At 37.7% G+C, this 18,491-nt stretch overlaps 1 protein-coding gene across 1 annotated transcript; it reads left to right on the plus strand.

Annotated features, from left to right (window-relative positions):
* The first annotated feature begins 98 nt into the window (after window positions 1-98).
* On the plus strand, window positions 99-18,460 carry LOC150109625 (uncharacterized). Its single transcript, XM_090409301.1, has 3 exons — window positions 99-182; window positions 14,720-15,137; window positions 17,765-18,460. The coding sequence occupies exons 2-3, from the start codon at window positions 14,765-14,767 to the stop codon at window positions 17,824-17,826; spliced, it is 435 nt and encodes a 144-aa protein (XP_090265427.1). The 5' UTR covers window positions 99-182; window positions 14,720-14,764; the 3' UTR covers window positions 17,827-18,460.
* Window positions 18,461-18,491: the final 31 nt, after the last annotated feature.

The raw sequence follows: 18,491 nt of genomic DNA on the forward strand, positions 1-18,491 counted from the left end.
ACACTTTTATCACTTAAGTACCTGTGTTTGCTGTTTTCAATGAGGGCGCTGTATTTCAAATTGTTCAGCTTTATGTTTTAATTATGTTGCGTTTGTATGTCACGGTGAAATTTAAGTGAAAGTGGATGATACGAGAACTATTGCTTAGGATTCTCGAAATTGGATTTAGATAAAAACTTTAGGTAAGATGTAAATTATAAAAAAGTGGGCGTTTATTTTGTATTAGTATACTTATTGTTTATATGTATATATATATATATATATATATATCTTCTCCTTTTCGACAACGAGATAAGCAGCGGTGTAAGAATTCAAATTCTCTAAGCAACTAAATACAGCGATTATAATGGTTTTAACATCATTTTATTGAATTTATGATTAGTTCTATAGAAGTATGTGTTCGTATTATCTGGAATGTCTAGAATAATAATAAAATTATCAATTCCAACGAGAGTTTACATAAGCTATGACATAATAACAGCTACAGGGTGGTTCAAAATTCCACGTACAAACTTTATGGGGAGGTAGGTAGAACATCAAAATCAACCATATTCACATAGGAAAGCATGACCGGAAACGCCACCGGAAGGTACTAACAGAGACACAAAGATACAGAAATAACGCAAGGCAGTAGGTAGTGTAAGAAACTTTATTAGGCGTTACTGAACAGTTCAATATGGTAAACGAGGTGCATGTCTGCCACCTCAGCGTTCGTAAAATGACGCATGTTCTTCGTACGACGTCGAAAGCTTAAATGAAGAAGCCCCAATTGATCACTGGTGAGCTGCTAGGTGGCGAACAGCGCCACCTATCACTTTCGGGTGGCGTTTCCGGTCATGCTTTCCTATGTGAATATGGTTGATTTTGATGTTCTCTACCGAGAGGCGTAGCTAGAGGGGGAGGGTCCTCCCCAAGCGGCACTTTGAACATTTTTGAACTTTTGCAGTTAATTCTAAATTACAGTCTCGAGAACTCAGTTCCAACTATTGTAATGCTACAGCGAATTTTCCTCACAATTGCTGTAATCGTTGCTGGTTGTGAGAGGAGTTTTTCTAAATAAAATAGATTAAGAATTACCTACATTACTATGAAATAGACTTCGACAATGTTATCGATGATTTTGCTAACAGAAAAGCAAGAAAAATAACATTTTAGAATGTTGAAATTAAAGTTTTACTTCAAAAATAAACATAGTGTTTTAATTTATTTCCCTATACGTCGTTTTGACTTTTTTTTTTTTTTTTGTAGTATTTTGGTGTGTATTGAGAGGGGCGGCAAACTCAGGGACTGCCCCGAGCGGCAAAAGCTCTAGCTACACCACTGTCTCTACTTCCCATCAGAGTTTGTACGTGGAATTTTGAACCACCCTATATATGTGCATGGGAGTTAAGAATTAAGAAATGTCTGGAGAGGACTGAGTGGAAAAATGGCGGCTCGCGTGTTAGTGTTTTGTGTCGTGTGTTATTGATGGTGAATTGTGTATTTGACTGATAAGTTTTCAGAGATTTATGCTTATATTCATTAGTAATATCAGTTATTTGCTTGCCGCAATAAACAGGCATTTTACATTTTATTTCCCATACAAGGTAAGTCAACTGACTTCGCAAAGGCGATACGCTAGGCCTACTGCCATTAGTGTCGTTGTTGTATTTTAACATCTTGTTGCTAGTTGACGCGCCTATGCTTGATATTGCTGGTAGTCCTTTGCGGCTGCGGGATATTTTACAAAAACTTCTGCTGGCAGGTCTTTAGACCTGCGGGATATTTTATTAACGCACATACGCAACTAAATCGATATGAGCGTGCCTGACCTGGACGTATTTGCTGATCTGCTCGAAAGAGAGCCAGCTCTTGAACTCATTGATAAACTACAAAAGAAGTTCAAGTTGACATGGCCTACTAGCATGATTGACCCCGACACAATTATTGAGTCACTCGATAAAAAGCTAGCACTCAGTTTTATTAAAAAGCTCCTCAAAAAGTTTGAACGGGATTGGCCCGGCTACTTAAATTTGTATTCCTCACCTGAAGTTGAAGTTGAGGAAAATGAAGACTCCCCACAAGTGGAGGAAAAACTCAATCTAGTTGTCTCTACCTCTAATCCTTCTGATCAAGAAGAAACTCACGCACGTAAGAAGAGAAAAATTCTTGCTGCTGAATCAACAAATGTTGTTGGTATGGAAGAGGATGTTCCCATTTCAGATCCCTCTGTTTCCCACAATGAAAAGGTGCCACCGATTATCCTAAGGGAAAAGCAGAGATGGACAACACTCAGAACCATCATGGCAAATTCACAAATTCATTACACGTCTGCTAAAAATGCAGACGAGGGAATACGAATTCAGCCCACCACGGTGGCTGACTATAGAAACCTTACAAAGGAACTGGATACTAGAGGAACCCAATATCACACATTTTCACTTGCCTCTGAAAAAAATCTGAAAGTAGTCTTACGAGGAGTCTCTGAGGATATTGACACAGATGAAATAGTTACTGACCTTAACCTACAGGAACTACCCCCCATAAAGGTCACTAGAATGTTTAGATCAAATAAGACACCTATGCCTTTAGTCTTAGTAGAAATTCATAACATCTACAAAGACATTTATAATTTAAAATCAATCTGTGGACTCAAAATCACCACAGAACCATTGAGAAAGAAATCATCTTCTGGGCAGTGCCACCGGTGCCAAAAATTTGGCCATGCCCAGAAGCTATGCAAAGCTCAGTTCAGATGCGTAAAATGTGGCGAGAATCACCCCACAAACACCTGCGCCAAGCCAAAAACCACCCCGGCTAAGTGCGCTAATTGTGGGGGTCCCCACCCTGCTAATTATAGAGGGTGTATGCATCATCCCAAAAACAGATGGAATGATCCCAGTCATCAATCTACCTCGTCATCTAATGCGAGAGTTCCTGAAGCTCAGGCTACTCAGTTCTCCAAGAGTGAGAACATGACAACTGGTGCTCGCCCATCATTAACTGAGCCCCTTAAGAAAACGAATCTTCAACATCAAGTAAGAACATATGCTGATGTGGCCCGCTCCAAACAGATAGTACAAACCCAGAACCGGAATACTCCACACTCAAATCTATCAGCTGTTATCACCTCTTCTCTTGCAAACATGCTCCAGGATTTCAGCAACTCAAATCCATCCTTAAGTGTCACAAAAAGATTCCTACAGCAAACCCAATCCATATTATCTGCACTCTCTGATGCATAGGAAAAAAATCGTCCCAAACTCTCTTAGGATTATCGGTTGGAATGCCAACGGTATAAAAAACAAACTATTAGAAATCCAGGAATTTAATAATAGATACAACCCAGATATACTGCTAATTAATGAAACTCACCTGAGGCCTGCTGACACCCTGAAAATCAGAGGGTATCAGATTTACAGAAACGACAGGCTTGGGTATAGAGGTGGAGGTACAGCCACTCTTATCAAAAGCTATATCAATCATCACTCAATAACCAACCCTACTACCACCAACCTCGAAATCACAGGAATCAATGTTCTCACAAACTCAATTGGGAACCTCAAAATTTTTTCTGCTTACAACCCTCCATTAAAGACATTATTGACCTCAGATCTGGATGCCATCCTTGGAGTAAAAGGACCGATCATCATCGCTGGAGACCTCAATGCAAAGCATCCTGCTTGGAACAGTAAATCCACTAACAAAAATGGTCGTATCCTTTCTAGCTACACAGGATTAAACCATGCTGTTGTGGCTGGACCTACCGAACCAACTCATCTCAGTACATCTGGCACTGCTGACATCTTGGATATAGCCATCCTGCAAGACATTAAACTACAGTACAGCCTTACATCACTAAACGAGCTGTCGTCGGATCACAACCCAATTCTACTGCAATTGGGAGAACAAGAATGCCTGTCTCCTCCTCATTCAGGCATATCGTGGGAGAGATTGTCTAAAGCACTTCGGGATCAAATAGGACCCGTCCCACACATATGCACACCAGAAGATGTGGATTCTGCAGTGACTAGCCTCACCCAACAGATTAAGTCCGCTATAATGGTTGCAACCTTCCAGAAACCTGTTTCCAAGCCTGATCGTTTGCCTGAGGACATTATGGACCTGATCAGAGAGAAGAACAGAGCTAGGAAGAGATTTCGTAACACTCGCGCTCCTCAGGATAAGACAGTGCTTAATAGATTGAATGGAGCAGTAAGAGATGCACTTAAAACGCATAGAAACGAAGTTTGGGATAAAAAGTTAGCCTCTATCTCACCTATTGATCACTCTATCTGGGGCCTACTGAGAAACATCAAAAACAAAAACAGATCCCTCCCCCCTATAATCTCAAACCAGGGCCTAATCCACACAGATGCAGATAAGGCAGAAGCCATACTTAAAAATCTTGAGGATCAGTGCAAACCATCTTATAACAACATTGATTTCAATCATCTGTATAAAATCCACAGACAGGTTAGACATGCACTAAACCTCCCGGATACCAGTGCTGATCATATTGCACCCGCATCACCTGTTGAATTATATGATATTATTAAAAAACTTAAGAACAATAAAGCTCCTGGACCAGACAGCATCTCAAACAGGGTGATCAAGCTGCTGCCTCGAAAAGCTATAGTGCATCTGACCAGTATAATAAATGCAATCTTAAGACTTCACTATTTTCCTTCCACCTGGAAACTGGCTGATGTGATTCCTATACATAAGCCAGGCAAAGACCCACACTTACCGCAGAATTATCGTCCAATCAGTCTCATCTCCAACCTGGGTAAGATTGCAGAGAAGGTCATCCTCTCACGACTCCAAACCTCAATAAATGACCTAAACATCCTCCCTAAAGAACAGTTTGGTTTTCGGCAACACCATAGTACTACCCAGCAAATCCATAGAATTGTGGAATATATCATCACCAGCTACAACTGGCGCCAGTACACAGGAGCTGTTTTCCTAGACCTATCTAAAGCATTTGATAAAATCTGGCATTTTGGACTCCTGCACAAACTTATCTCAGCCGGCATCTCACTAAAAATGGTTCATCTAATCCGTTCATATCTTCAGAATAGAACAATGCAAGTTAAAATTAACGGTTCTATATCGTCCCAGCGCCATATCTTTGCTGGAGTGCCACAGGGATCTCTACTGGCTCCATTGCTGTTTTCTGTATACATGTCAGACATCCCTCACAATCCGATGACTTCCATTTTAGCGCTGTATGCGGACGATACGGCAATACTAACCAGATCCCTCAGACCCCACTTCGTTACTAGAAAGCTTCAAGAAAACATTCTAAAGCTGGAGGGTTGGTTCTCTAGGTGGAGATTGGAAGTCAACCCCCTGAAAAGCTCAGCGGTTCTTTTCTCAAAAAGGCCAATGTCTCCTGCAGGAGATGTGTTACTATTCAATACTAAAATTCCCTGGCAGACAGAAACAAATTACCTGGGTGTAATTCTCGACAAAAAGCTATCTTTCAACCAACATATCAAGTCTGCATGTGCAAAAGCATCTAAAGCCATAGCTCAGATTTACCCGCTAATTAATAGAAATAGCAAGCTCAGCAACAGAATCAAATTGCAACTTTACCAGATGACGATTCGTCCCATAATCACCTATGCCTCTCCAGCCTGGAGCCACACCTCTAACGCTAACATTATCAAGATTCAGCGTGTGCAGAACAAGTGCTTGAGAATGATTCTGAACGCCCCGTGGTATGTTAGAAACAGCCAGCTCCATAGAGACACAAATATTCCATATATTCTCTCTTATCTACAATCCTTAGCTTCCAAGTTTTTTCTAAAGACGTCCACACACCCCAATGATTTGATTCAACAAGCTGCAGCATATGAGCCAACGGACATATTCAAATATAGAAGACCAAAAACTATATTAGCCTCCTATAACGATGCATAATCTCCATGCCCATTCAGGGCGAGCAAACTGCTCGTAAATTTTACCCTCACTGTAACCACGACAGATAGCGGGGAATATGAAAAGCATCTTGCTTCACCCTTAAAGACATAAATGTCAATTGTCAATTGTCAATTAAGAAATCGGTTATATTAATATTCTTTTCTACTGGTGAGAAATTAAAAATAAATAAATAACACGTTTGTAATTAAATCGGAAAGATTCGATTCAAGTATACATCAGCACTAAATCAACTGAAAATTGGTTAAGTTCAAGTCTAGTTGCCGACCAGAGGACTTTTTTTTCCGACCAGGTTCCCGAGTTAGTCGATCTCTGACACGGACAAGCAGGTTTTTTCTCCAGGAAACTTGGGTTTTTCTTCCGATAAACTCAAGAAAATCGACTGTAGAACCCACACTATTCAAGATTAAAAATATTGTGTTAGGGTAAGAGACCACGAGATGGCGGCACTTGGTGAATCGTCCCCTTACTGCGGGCTGCTTAAATTAGTGATAGCCTGAGCCAGCTCTCTCTAATTGGCTACCAATGGATATTGAACTGCCCATTCAGTCTCCAAAAAAGTTAGAGTTAAAACGAATTTGCCTTCTCTCTATATATATATACTGGAATAAAAAGCGTTAGCAGATTTTTTTGAAATAATTCTTTAAATTCCTAAATTCTTTAAATAATTCTTAAATTATATGAGGATAATTATAACCGCAACTATGGCGCAAGTGGAAGAACAACGGGATATTCCCTCTTTGATTGGAAAAGACCTGAGTTCAATTCTCTATGTGCCGTGAGAAATCTTTAGATGGGTTTTTTCAAGTGAAGGTGACTTATCCTCTTAAGCATGGTTTTCCTCCCAGAAACTGTTTTTCAGCATGCAAGCAAATTGGCCATGAGAACACACGCAATTTACAGACAAATAAAATTTAAAAAAAAAATATATATATATATTGTTATGGTGGTGGGCGGTAGATAGTGTTGATGGCAGTAGTAACGTCTTTGTGTTTAGTTAAAAGAGCTTACAGCTCTAAGGAAGATTATCACTTCGAGAATTACTAAACACGGAGAAGATTATATAGCCATCCTTTTAGCTTAAAATTTAAATTTAATCCAAACGTCGTTTAAAGGCGATCTCCTGCACCACGCTTGGCTACGATTATGTATTTTTATTCTGTGCTGTAGTTATTTGAATTCGTTTTCAATTGCAGTACATGAATGAAGAATATCGAATTAATAGCAGTGAATTAAAAAAATAAAAAATAAAAAACAGATATTAAAAAACATTAAAATATAACGATTTCATTAAAAAAATTAACTCGTTACTTATTTTCATATTTATAAAGCTGTATTGAATACATGTGATATTCAATGCATCGTGATATATATTCAATACACGTGTATTCCATATATCGAATATTTTAACAGATTGCGAAAGTTCAATAGCTTGTTGTAGGATTACATTGTTTTCGAATTAGGGCTGTCACATCTAAGACAATGAGGCGAGTGTGTTATGTTTGTTAAATGCCTATATATATATATATATATATATATATATATATATATATATTATGTAAATTAAATTACCCTCTTATAATTTTAAGACTTTAATATGCGGTTAGAAGAACATCGATTCTGCCCTTTGATAGGAAAAGACACTTCAATTCATGTCATGAGGAGATGATCATTATATGCACTTTTTCAGCTAAACTTGGGATTTTTCATCCTACATACAAGAAAATCGGATACAAAACACACGCGATTAACAAAAATATATTAGTAGTAGTCAGTAGATGGTGGATTAAGTAGTGTAGACAGTGGGTTCTAATGTCCTTCCATCATGAGTCCTCGGACTACTTGGAGATGTAACGTAATAACAATAATATGGTTGTTTAACTTTTGAATTTGCGCCAGTTTTACTTTTATAAATCAGCGCCTGTATTAAACTATTGTAAAATTATCTTTTAAAAAATTAAAGTTTTTTGAATTGATGCCTATGGGAAATGGACTACATGCCAGTTTTTGAATAACATTAGTGATAGTAATGGTGAAGGCTTTGAAGACTTGAACGACCAACAATACAGGAGAAAAGAAATGAAGAGCTGACAGCATGACCGTTAAGGGAGGGTCTTGTTTCAGTGAGTTCGTTATGTTTAACAATATGGTGACCCCTTTTAAATGGAGATTTTTTATTTATTTTATTTATTTTTTTTTTTTTCATGTTGGGCTCATACACGAGAGATTGGTTGCTCAACCTATGGTACAACCTATAGTTAGAAGATAGGGCACCATCAACCATCACATGTAGTGTTTGTTCAGTGAGGAAACTGGCTGTCCAGTTGCAGAAGTCACGAGACAGACCAAATGATGGAAGTTGACTTAATAGAACCTTCTGCCACACCTGGTCATATGCGTTTCCCAAGGAATACAATGTACAGACAGACCTTCAAATCATCCACTGTGAACAAGTTACTCGCGTTCCAGTTCCCTTCTCATACACGGTACTAATGTACCATAGGTTGACCAACCAATCTTTCGTGTATGAGCCCAAGATAAAAAAAAAATACATAAAATAAATTTTCATTTAAAACGTCTCACTATATTATTAAACACACCGATCGCTGAAACAAGACCTTCCCTTAGACTGAATAACGACTCATCTCTTACCAACTCATGTCCATCCACTTTCGTGCAGGCGTCTAGTATCTACTGCATTTATTTATTCATTTATTTGTTTTTGTGTTGGGCCCATATACGAGAGGTTGGTTGGTCAACCTACAGCACATTAGTGCCACGTTTGGGAAGGTAATCGGGAAACAAGGAACTGTTTACATTGGATTTGAAGGCTTGTGCATTGTATTCCTTGAAGAACACATGGGAGGGAAGGCTGTGCCACAATACAGCAGTAGCAGGGATAAAGGACGAGGAAGAGAAACTTGTTCTATGAGTATGGAGTTTGACTTTGGGTGGTAGCTGAACGTGTTTCAATGCATTTGGTAGAGGAACTACTAATAATAGTTCTGAAGAACATTTACCGTAGAAATATTTATAGAAGATGCATTCAGTAGATACTAGACGGCTGTGCGAAAGTGGTTACGAGTAAATTGGTAAGAGATGAATCGTTGATCGGTCTCACTGCTCTCTTCTGCATTGCATTGAGTACGTTTAGGGAGCTCTTAGATATGCAAGCAGTATTCATTGGATGGGTGCATTTGTGATTTTTACAGTGTTAATAGCTGTTCAGTTATAAAATAATGCGTTGAACGAAAGAGGAATTCTAATTTTTGGGATGCCCAGGAGGCGATGGCTGTAATGTTTTTATGCCAAGAGGTCTTAATGACAAGATAATCCTCAAGATATCTCATCTTGTCTTTATATTTGGGTGTTATCAAAGGTAAGGCTGGGATAATATGTTTCTTTTTTGTGGGAAACAGGCAGAACTATGTTTTGCGGGCGTTGAAATTGACAAGGTTATCCGAGCCACATCGAAAAATGATTTGGAGATCACAATTTAGCCTTACAGCGGTTGTTGCTCTGCGAGTTGTGGTGGTTTGTTTGGTGCAGCGTTTGCCAATGGAGAAGAAGGAATGTAGTGTAGTGTAGTGTGTACTGTCGTCGGCAAAACAGTGTATTGGATTAGTTGTCAACTGGAGCAGGTCATTGATGTATTGACAAAAAGGGTGGATGAAAGGACAAAACCTTGAGGACTTTAGCATTAGTTGCATAATTAGAAGATAGGAAATCATCAACCATCACACACGATGTTTGTCCAGTAAGGAAACTAACTACCCAGTTGCAGAAGTCACGAGAAAACCACATTATAGAAGCTTACTTAATAAGTTCTGGAAGACCCGGTTGGAAATATCTGGTGCAACCATTTGGGATTCGTCAAATATTTCCAGGGTGCTTATCCAGAGAGATGTGACATACGTGAGTAGATACCTTGTTGAACGGCATTGGTGGTACTTTCAAGATAGCACAGGTGTTAGCTGATGATGGTTCTGTCCTTTACTTTAAAGAGACCTGAGTTGAGAAAGACAGCGAGAGTTTGATGGTAGGATCTGTCATGCTTCTTAAACATCGGCTGATTTCCAGAGTGTAGGGTATTTATTATTATTTTTAATATCAATCCCTTACTCTAAAGGTTGTGGAACTTAGAGCATTAAAGTCGTGTGTCGGTTGTACTATAGCATTTGTTAATTTGCTATAAATGGGCAACGGTTTTCGACTCGGACTGCTATTTATTTTGTGCATTGATGTGTAACCCACGTTTTGAAAGGAAGCATTTTCTGTTGTATGAAGAGTTAGGAGATTTATGTCTCTTCGAAAAAATTTGAGTTGACTGACACTATGGTCAGATGAGTGGAAATCTATTTGGGCTATTTATTTGTAATTGTAATATATTTGGAGTTATGGTTGAAACAACTACGGCTGCGAGGGCAGTGTATCATGTTGTTTATTGCGTGTGTGTTCATCTAGCGGTTTGTCTGTTTTGCGGGATGAAAAGCTGAGCGCAAGGTTGTTACTCTAGACAGAGGAGATTGAACTCAGGGTACTTTCCTTAGAAGTTCCCTGCAAAACATAAAGGACAGTTTTTTGTATTTTAATTTTTTGAGGAGAAAGAGAGAGAGGAAAGTAGAAATTCTCTGCTGATAGCAATTGAATTTAGTTGCGATAAGAAAGTGATTAGGCGTTGCCACTGATGACTAAATCCAAATTCCATATGGAATATGGATTTAGTCATCAAGTTTAATGATAAATATACATTGGAGATCATTTAGAATAGCCAAGGTAGTATTCGAATTTTGAAATATTCACTATGAGAAGTGATTGAAAGAATGAAGATTACAAATATTGAAACATAGATACTGTTCAACCACATATGCGAAACCCTTCTGCGCATGGCAGAAGAAGGCGAATCCATTCTGATAATAGGATCATCAATGATGAGTGTTTATTATTATACTTCGGAAAATTAGCTTTTCTTTTATGAAAATTTTAGTTTTTAAGGTTGTAACTATTTTGCTTGCACAACAGTTGGAAAATTTTACGTATAAGGTACGTTGATTTCGCGTGTTGGTGACGAATTCGTACATCGCCTTATTCCTTTCTCCCCTTCAACATGAATTGACTCTTTTTTGCACTTTGCCAGTCAAGGTTCTCGGTGTGATTGGACAGCAATGCGAATTGAGTTTTTTCGTATGGTAACAGGATCAGGAAAAGCATGCCTAATGTTTGGAAGTTATATATTTATAAATAAGGAAGTGAAAAGTAGGTTTTTCTGAATGGAAGTAATAATGTGTTGCCCAAGGTGACGTGTTAATATTAATGGGTTTAAAGTAACCATTGTGATTGTCAGACACAATAAGACGCAAGACTCATCGATTGCCATGAGTCTTTTAAGTCCATTGAAGTTTGAATAATAATAACAGATGCATATACTTGTACGTCTCGCAAAGGGTAGGGTCCTTTTCAGTTAAGTGAGTCCTTCAGATTGCAAATTGTTTCCTTTTTTAAGTATCAAACTTAAGTTGATCGCAACTACCACATTCATGGTTAGGTGGTGCTTATCATTGTTTCAATATTTCGCATCCTATTCTTTTTCTTCCGATATTGGATGGCTTCCAGCGTTACTGGCACATCTCTCTTTCCGAACTTAATCTTACCTATTTTGGTCACTATGCAGTTTTTTATCTCCGCAACAGATTCTCTCTTCTGATCTGTTTGCTTTCAGCTCGGTGATAGTATTAAATTAAATATTAAATTCATAGATTTTGAAATCATCACAGGTGATATATGTATTTTTCAGCAAAACTTAGTTTGAATATCACATATAATCTTTCATTATTAAATCTTAAGGAAAATCTAATTGGTGTTACCACATGATTAAATATCAATATCGATAATTAAGCGATCAGACATTAATTATTGATAAATAGCTATATTCTTTCGCAGAAATACCTTCCTATACCCTAGTTTCTCGAATACTATATGCTCGTCAATAAGGGGAAAAAAAGTGAAAAGTTTTATGCGATTTTAATGACGTTTGAAAGTACCCATAGTAGAAAATACATTTAGAGGATTGAATGTGTATAATGTTCTTAATTAACTGCTACCAAAGATTCGGACTTCTTTCAGCCAAACATAAAATTATGTAAAACACCGATTCTTACAAAAAAAAAAAAAAAACATCCTGAGCTTTCCTTGCAATCCTGAGTTATCTGTTCCTTTGTTAATCTCTCCAAATACTAGTTCTTTACTATAACTTCATCATTGAATAGACAAAAAACCCTAATAATTGAAGCAATATAAAAGACAGGCCCTAGGCCACAAGATTCTGTGATCGGTGTTCACTCCGTACTGTTCTAGACCCGACTTTGTGGACGTCTTATAGATGATGTACGGTTGACGCTATTGCAGGTTTTCTCAACAGAACGTCCTGCTGTCCAAAGTAGGAGAGAAACAATCGCAAAAATGAACTTCATTCTTCCATACATGCTGAAAAAAAATCAGGCACTAAATTATACTGTTTGTAGATCCTTATATTGGTCCACAGATTCCAACAGTGTATGCAATAGCGAAAAGTTCCTTTCATGATCTCATTGGACATTCCGTTCTTTTGTGAAAAATCAACTATCTACTAACGCTTTCAGTTCTTTTACAGGAAGCAAATAAGGCCATTTAGTCCTATATAATTTTGGTGACTGGGAGGGCTGCTCACTTTCCACCAGTAGCCAATTAGAGATAGATGGCCCAACACTATCACTAAATGTAAATGGCATCTAGTGAACAGACTGCTGACAAGTTCCGACATCTGATAGTCCCTAATCCTAACATTATATATTTATTGTCACAGATAGTGCGGTTTAGACCGTCAATTTTCTTGAATTGGCCGCTCAAAAAAACCGAAGTTTCCGGAAGAAATAATCCGCTTCCTCATGCCAGAGATCGACTAACTTGAGAACTGGTCGAAGAAAGGCTTAAAAAATGTTTCTCTATTCGGCCACTAGAATTTAACCTAGGCCTTTCTTCGAACGGCCTAACGTCATTTAGTGGAAAGGCACTCCCACTGAGCTACACAGGCTCTTTTTGTGAAAAATATCTTAGCAAAAACGAAAATAAAAACTTACAGTATGGTTACGATCTTCGACATTTAGTCTTTATATACTACTTTAACACTTGAGACTCTGCAATTGTTATCACTAGCTTTTCTGCCAGGTGTAGTTAAATCGTTTGATTTCCTCATGCATTCAGGCTACTTTATCTGTAAAAACCAACTTTACAAGCAGACTGAAGGCCCTGCCATGGGGAGTCCGCTGTCCGCTACCTTAACATACTACTACACATACCAGCCTCTGAATTATTATTACTATTATTATTATGTCACACCTCCAGGGAGTACAAAGACTCATCGAGGGAGACTGTGCCTACAACAACATCGAACGATTGAACCCCTTCCAACTACTAACTGCGCTCAAACTTGCTTAATTTTTTGCGTGAGCCATTAGTAGCAGAGGCTCTACCAATTGACCAACGTTTATTTCAAAAATACCGTGTCGGACCTCTAGCGATTGCCAGTACCGATCCTCTTCAATTCCCTGCGCATAGTTCGGTGAGATATGGGTCGGGAACAGCCTTCATTAAATTGTTCAGTTAATTGCTGTACTGCACACAGGAAGTTCTGTTTGTTCGTACAAGCCTTCGCAAACGACGGCGATCTGGTTCCTGACAGAATGTCTTAGGACCACAGTCACGTCTCTTAGACAAACAATGTAGGTTATGTTCCACTGACTAAATACCCGGGATATCTCACCTTTTGAGAAACCAGTGAGCTCTAATGATTTCAAAATTGTGGCTAAAGCCGTCTGGGTACCCACAACAAATCCTTTATCGAAGTGACTGCTTTGTGTAGTTGACCAGTTTAGCTGTGATATATCGGTACTGGAGAAAAAGAAAGATGCCGAAAACCTATAAATATTAATATGATCTTCATTAGAATTGTATAAAAACCAGCTTAACGTAGAATAATCAATAAAACGAACAAAACGATAAAAGAAGGAAAACAAATTGGAAAGCCGAGCCTTGGTCATAACTGGAGACCGACTCGATTTTGGCCTTCGTATTTTGGATTTATTCAAGCCACATCCCCCCCCCCCTCCTTCTGCTTCGGTATAAAATCAAATGTAACGAATTGTAATGGTGATAATAAAAATAACAGTGCGCGAAATTAAAAACTGTATAAAATCAATGAGATCACAGATGGATACCAACTTTATATTTTTGCTGTCTGATGTTGCAAAGTATTATTGATAGCCTACACCATTTCCTTAAGATCCGTTATTCGCCCAAAATCGAGCAGATAGGCGAAGCCTTTCCGAATTCGATGATACATTATTTTTGTCTGTAAGGACTTCTTCTGTATGTTCCATATGTCATACTTTAATGAGGATAATTAGATATGTTTGGTTTTTCCTCATCCGGGAGTGGGTGAGGTGTAGTGGACCACCTCCAACAACAACAACAACAAAAAAAAAAAAAAAAAAAAAAAAAAAAAATTGGTTGGCATCAGGATCCTAAGCACCTCAACTGACCTTTGCGAAATGCACTGTGCTGTTGGGAAAGTGAGGCATCGTAGTTTTGCATAAATAGCTATATATGTTGAATTAAGAAAGATGTGTATCTTGTGCATAGAGATATACATCTTCCTTAATTGAGAGCTGAATTTAGTATCTCATTTTAAAGTCTTTTAGTATATTTAATCTCTTTTAATGTGTGTTTTAATGCCTTTCAATCTACGTTTTCATTTTAGGGTTTTCATTTTCTATGTGCAAGTGTATTACTCAATCCAAGCAAAATGTTAATATTGATGAAAAATAGCCAAAGGAAAAGCAGTTACTGGTGGTGTATCGCCATTGAAATCCTTGGATTGATACTTGCCATAGCTGGAGGTTCGATGAGTATAATAGCGTACACCGAAGTGGTACCTAGCACTGCAGATGAAAATTACGATAGGTACATGGGTTCAAATCTTCTCCGAACAATGGGACCTCTGACGGGTGCTGCTGGCTGTATTCTCATAGTTGGCGGATGCGTTTTTATGGCCTGCCTTTTAGCGTACGAAAGCAGGAGAGTACAAGGGGATCGGAAGAATAAGCCAACTCCTACAAATGAAACTAAGAAAGTGGAAGGGAAATATAGTCCAGTTCCTACCAAGGATTGTGAACTAAGTAAGTCTTTTTTTTTTATGAAATTTGAACACGTTTGTATGCGTGTGTGTGTGTGTCTGATGAATATCAAAGTTCACTGAAATTCATATCTAGGTTGCAAGTGGAGATTACGCAAATTATTTATGTATCTTTTTGAGAAAGAAAGAGCGAGAGTAGATGTGAAAGAACGAGAATCCTTAATTTGATCTTTTTGCATAATTTATGATATTTAGTAAACAGATCATTTATGATATTTTGTAAAGAATTTATTGAATTTTTTATTATTTTTATTGATAATATGCTTTCACACAAGTTACACTTTTGTATCCGATAGGTAGGAGAATGAATATACATATCTTCCATGAGCTCTCTCTCGACTTGGCAGGATTTTAATTTAGAGTTCCAAGTCGTTCAAACCACTGAAAGAAAAACAAAATTGCCCTTTGAAAAATATGTACAGATGGCGCAGCTGGTCAAATTCTTAGCGTTCTAGTAGTTTTAAACCACTCAGAAGGCACTCTGAGTGGTTTTAAACCACTCTGAGACAATAGTACCCAAAAATGAGTGGTTGTGATTGGTTATTGTGTCAACCAATCACAACCTTCAATAACATATTGTGTTATTGAAGATTGTCATTTGTCATGAGTTGCTGTTTTTGTTTTCTGAGTTCCGTCTGTTTTGCGTGCGTGAAGCGTAAACTGACGGAAGTTTTTATATATAATTAGACAAGTTTATAATATATAATTTTCGATGTATTTATAACTTTGTTGCCTATTTACAATGGGAAACTGTATTGTAGTCGAAGAAGGTAAGCCTCGTCCTCTTCCAAATTTTACACCTATGAGTAATTCAAATATACCAACCAAATATAGTATTCTCCTTCATTATTGTTTTCTAATATAACTTGAAACAAACACATTGTGCCCCAATCTGCGCAGATTTGGCTGCAATTAATTGATAAATTAAAGTATTCAGATAACTGCATCAGGAAAATTAAGATGAGCAATACACGCTTAAAATTTTCATACATCGATAAAAATGAAACCATACAGTCAAAATCACGTGAATTTTGTATATCTACTCTATACTATAAAATGATAAGCTGAAATTGGAAACGGATGTGACGTCGGCTTGAAACGGATGTAGGCTGTAACGTTTTTGTCAAGTAATTTGAAACGTTTTGAAACTCAGGGGCTACCACGAGTGTTGAGTCTTCAAAATTCGAGTCATCAGAATTCAAGGAGAACCGGCCTACCAGTCTGGAACACGGGGGGTTGGGCACCGTAGGCGTCAGGGGGGCGGAGCCCCTAGTATATATACTGTATATATGCGTAAATGCAAAATACTAGGTCACATGCGTCGGCGCGTACAGTCCAATTTGAGAATGCTGGTAAGCAATCGTCAATAGTGTAATCACAATGGGGAAAAAACAAAGCAACAGGACTTATTGTCGTTGCCCGTCTGGCTGGCGCCACGATTTTGAAAACAGCAGAGCTCACTGGTTTCGCAAAAGGAGAGATATTCCGGCTGTTTAATCAGTGGGAAAATAACCTACTTGCTTGTCGAAGAGGCGTAAATGTTTTCCTAAGACTCAGGAAAGAAATCGTCTGAGAAGCTTAAAGGGACAAACAAAACTTCCTGTGTGGAGCAATTGACCGAAGTATTTAATGAAGGCTGTTCCGGATCCATATCTTACAGAACTATGCACGGAGAATTGAAGAGGATCGGTATTGGCAGGTGCATGCCTATACGGAAACAACTGTATTAAATTAAATTTTCAGTGGTCAACAACAACAACAAAGTACAACGATAGCAATATTCAAAACTTATTTTAGTCAAGCCTCCTTTCGCGATTTTTAGACATGCAGAAGCGAATTTGAATGAATTTGTGTCTGATAATCCTGATATCATTTGACGATTTTCATTCACTTCCTGATCGATCTCACAGAATATTCTACTTCACAATTATTTGTGAAGTAGAATATTCTGAAAATGCATGAGGCATGGAAAAATCCATTCCTCATGCATTTGTTAATTCTTACCCAGCTTTCAACGGTGGCCTTCATTCTTGCCACTTTGTGCACTGCGATTGCAAAATCTTGCTTATATTTATCAGGTAAAATCCAACATAATGCAAATTACGGTTTATACACTGTCAACTAAAAGTCAGAGGGCACCCTACCAACCACAGTAACATAATTGTAACCACTCAAACGCAAATTTTATTTTTCATGTCTAACGATAAGTAGTTAGGAAAAATATCTGCATATCCTATTTCTCAGAAGGTAAGCTTTCCAAGGTGAACAGTTGGCAATATACTGAGAAAAAGATGGAAAACAAGGTGACATGCCCTTCGGCCATGCCGAAGAACATGTCACCTTGTTTTCTTGTTTTAATGATGGTCATTTCTGTCTTCGACTGAAATATTTATGCTATCCTATGAAAATACGGAAGACTGTAGTCGTCTGGCCGTGCAATTCCTCATTGTAACCCGGAGGTCATTACTTTAAAATTTTATTCTTTCTTCAAGAATGTGTCCATATTTTTTTGGTAATTTCATAATCAACATTTATTTTCTTTAACTCTATTTAGGAAATTTAATTGCACAAAATCCTTAGTGATCTTCATTTTTATTTTACTATTTCCAGATAATTCAAAATCTCCAAAGATTTCAACAGAAGTTAATGACTCGAGTTCAACAGAAGTTTGAATGGACACTCATTCCGTGAAGAAATATGGAATCGAATATGATCTTTCTTTCTGCTTTCGGTAGCTCCTGTGTCTCAACCAGAGTCGCATTGGAAGATGTAGATATGTGTAGAAATTTTATCTTACGCAGTTAATGAAACTAAACGCATCTAAGTTGTCCTTTTCCCCTGGAATATCACAAGAGTCTTTAACTATAAAGACTGGTTTAAAGTTTAAAGACTCTAACAAACGTATCTCTACCATATTTAACAGAACTCTACCAATTTTGTTTTCAAAAGATTTCTTCTTTGTTATTTTCTTTACCAATGTAAGAAAGATCCCCACGATTTTAAACATGTACAGAGATTTAGTCACGCTGTAGACTTCCAAATTTTGCTCGCTAGTATTAAACTGTGTTCACAACAAACATTTTTAAACACAAACACTACGAGATGAGCTGTTTCTGGAAAATATTCAATTTTCAATGTTATTTAAGTTCATTGTAAATTGAATGAAGTTTTAACTATAAATTATGAAAGTGATTTAATGAATTGAAGCATTTTTAGTCTTCGCCCGTTTTTTGTTTATTCCATTCATCTTTATTCAACAATAAAATTATGAATAAGTTTATAATCTGAGACTTTATCTCTCTCACAGATTTTCCATCGGACATGATTAATCACTTAA

Source organism: Typopeltis vanoorti, chromosome 2 (genome assembly GCF_054136105.1).
Source record: "Typopeltis vanoorti isolate ZY-2024b chromosome 2, IOZ_Tvanoo_1.0, whole genome shotgun sequence".
Lineage (NCBI taxonomy): Eukaryota > Metazoa > Arthropoda > Arachnida > Uropygi > Thelyphonidae > Typopeltis > Typopeltis vanoorti.

What these genes read in the sequence shown, in the direction of transcription:
- LOC150109625 (XM_090409301.1), top strand. Translation starts at nt 14,765, where the DNA reads ATGTTAATATTGATGAAAAATAGCCAAAGGAAAAGCAGTTACTGGTGG. An exon ending in TACCAAGGATTGTGAACTAA is followed by an intron (nt 15,138 to 17,764) that starts GTAAGTCTTTTT and finishes TACTATTTCCAG; the next exon opens with ATAATTCAAAATCTCCAAAG.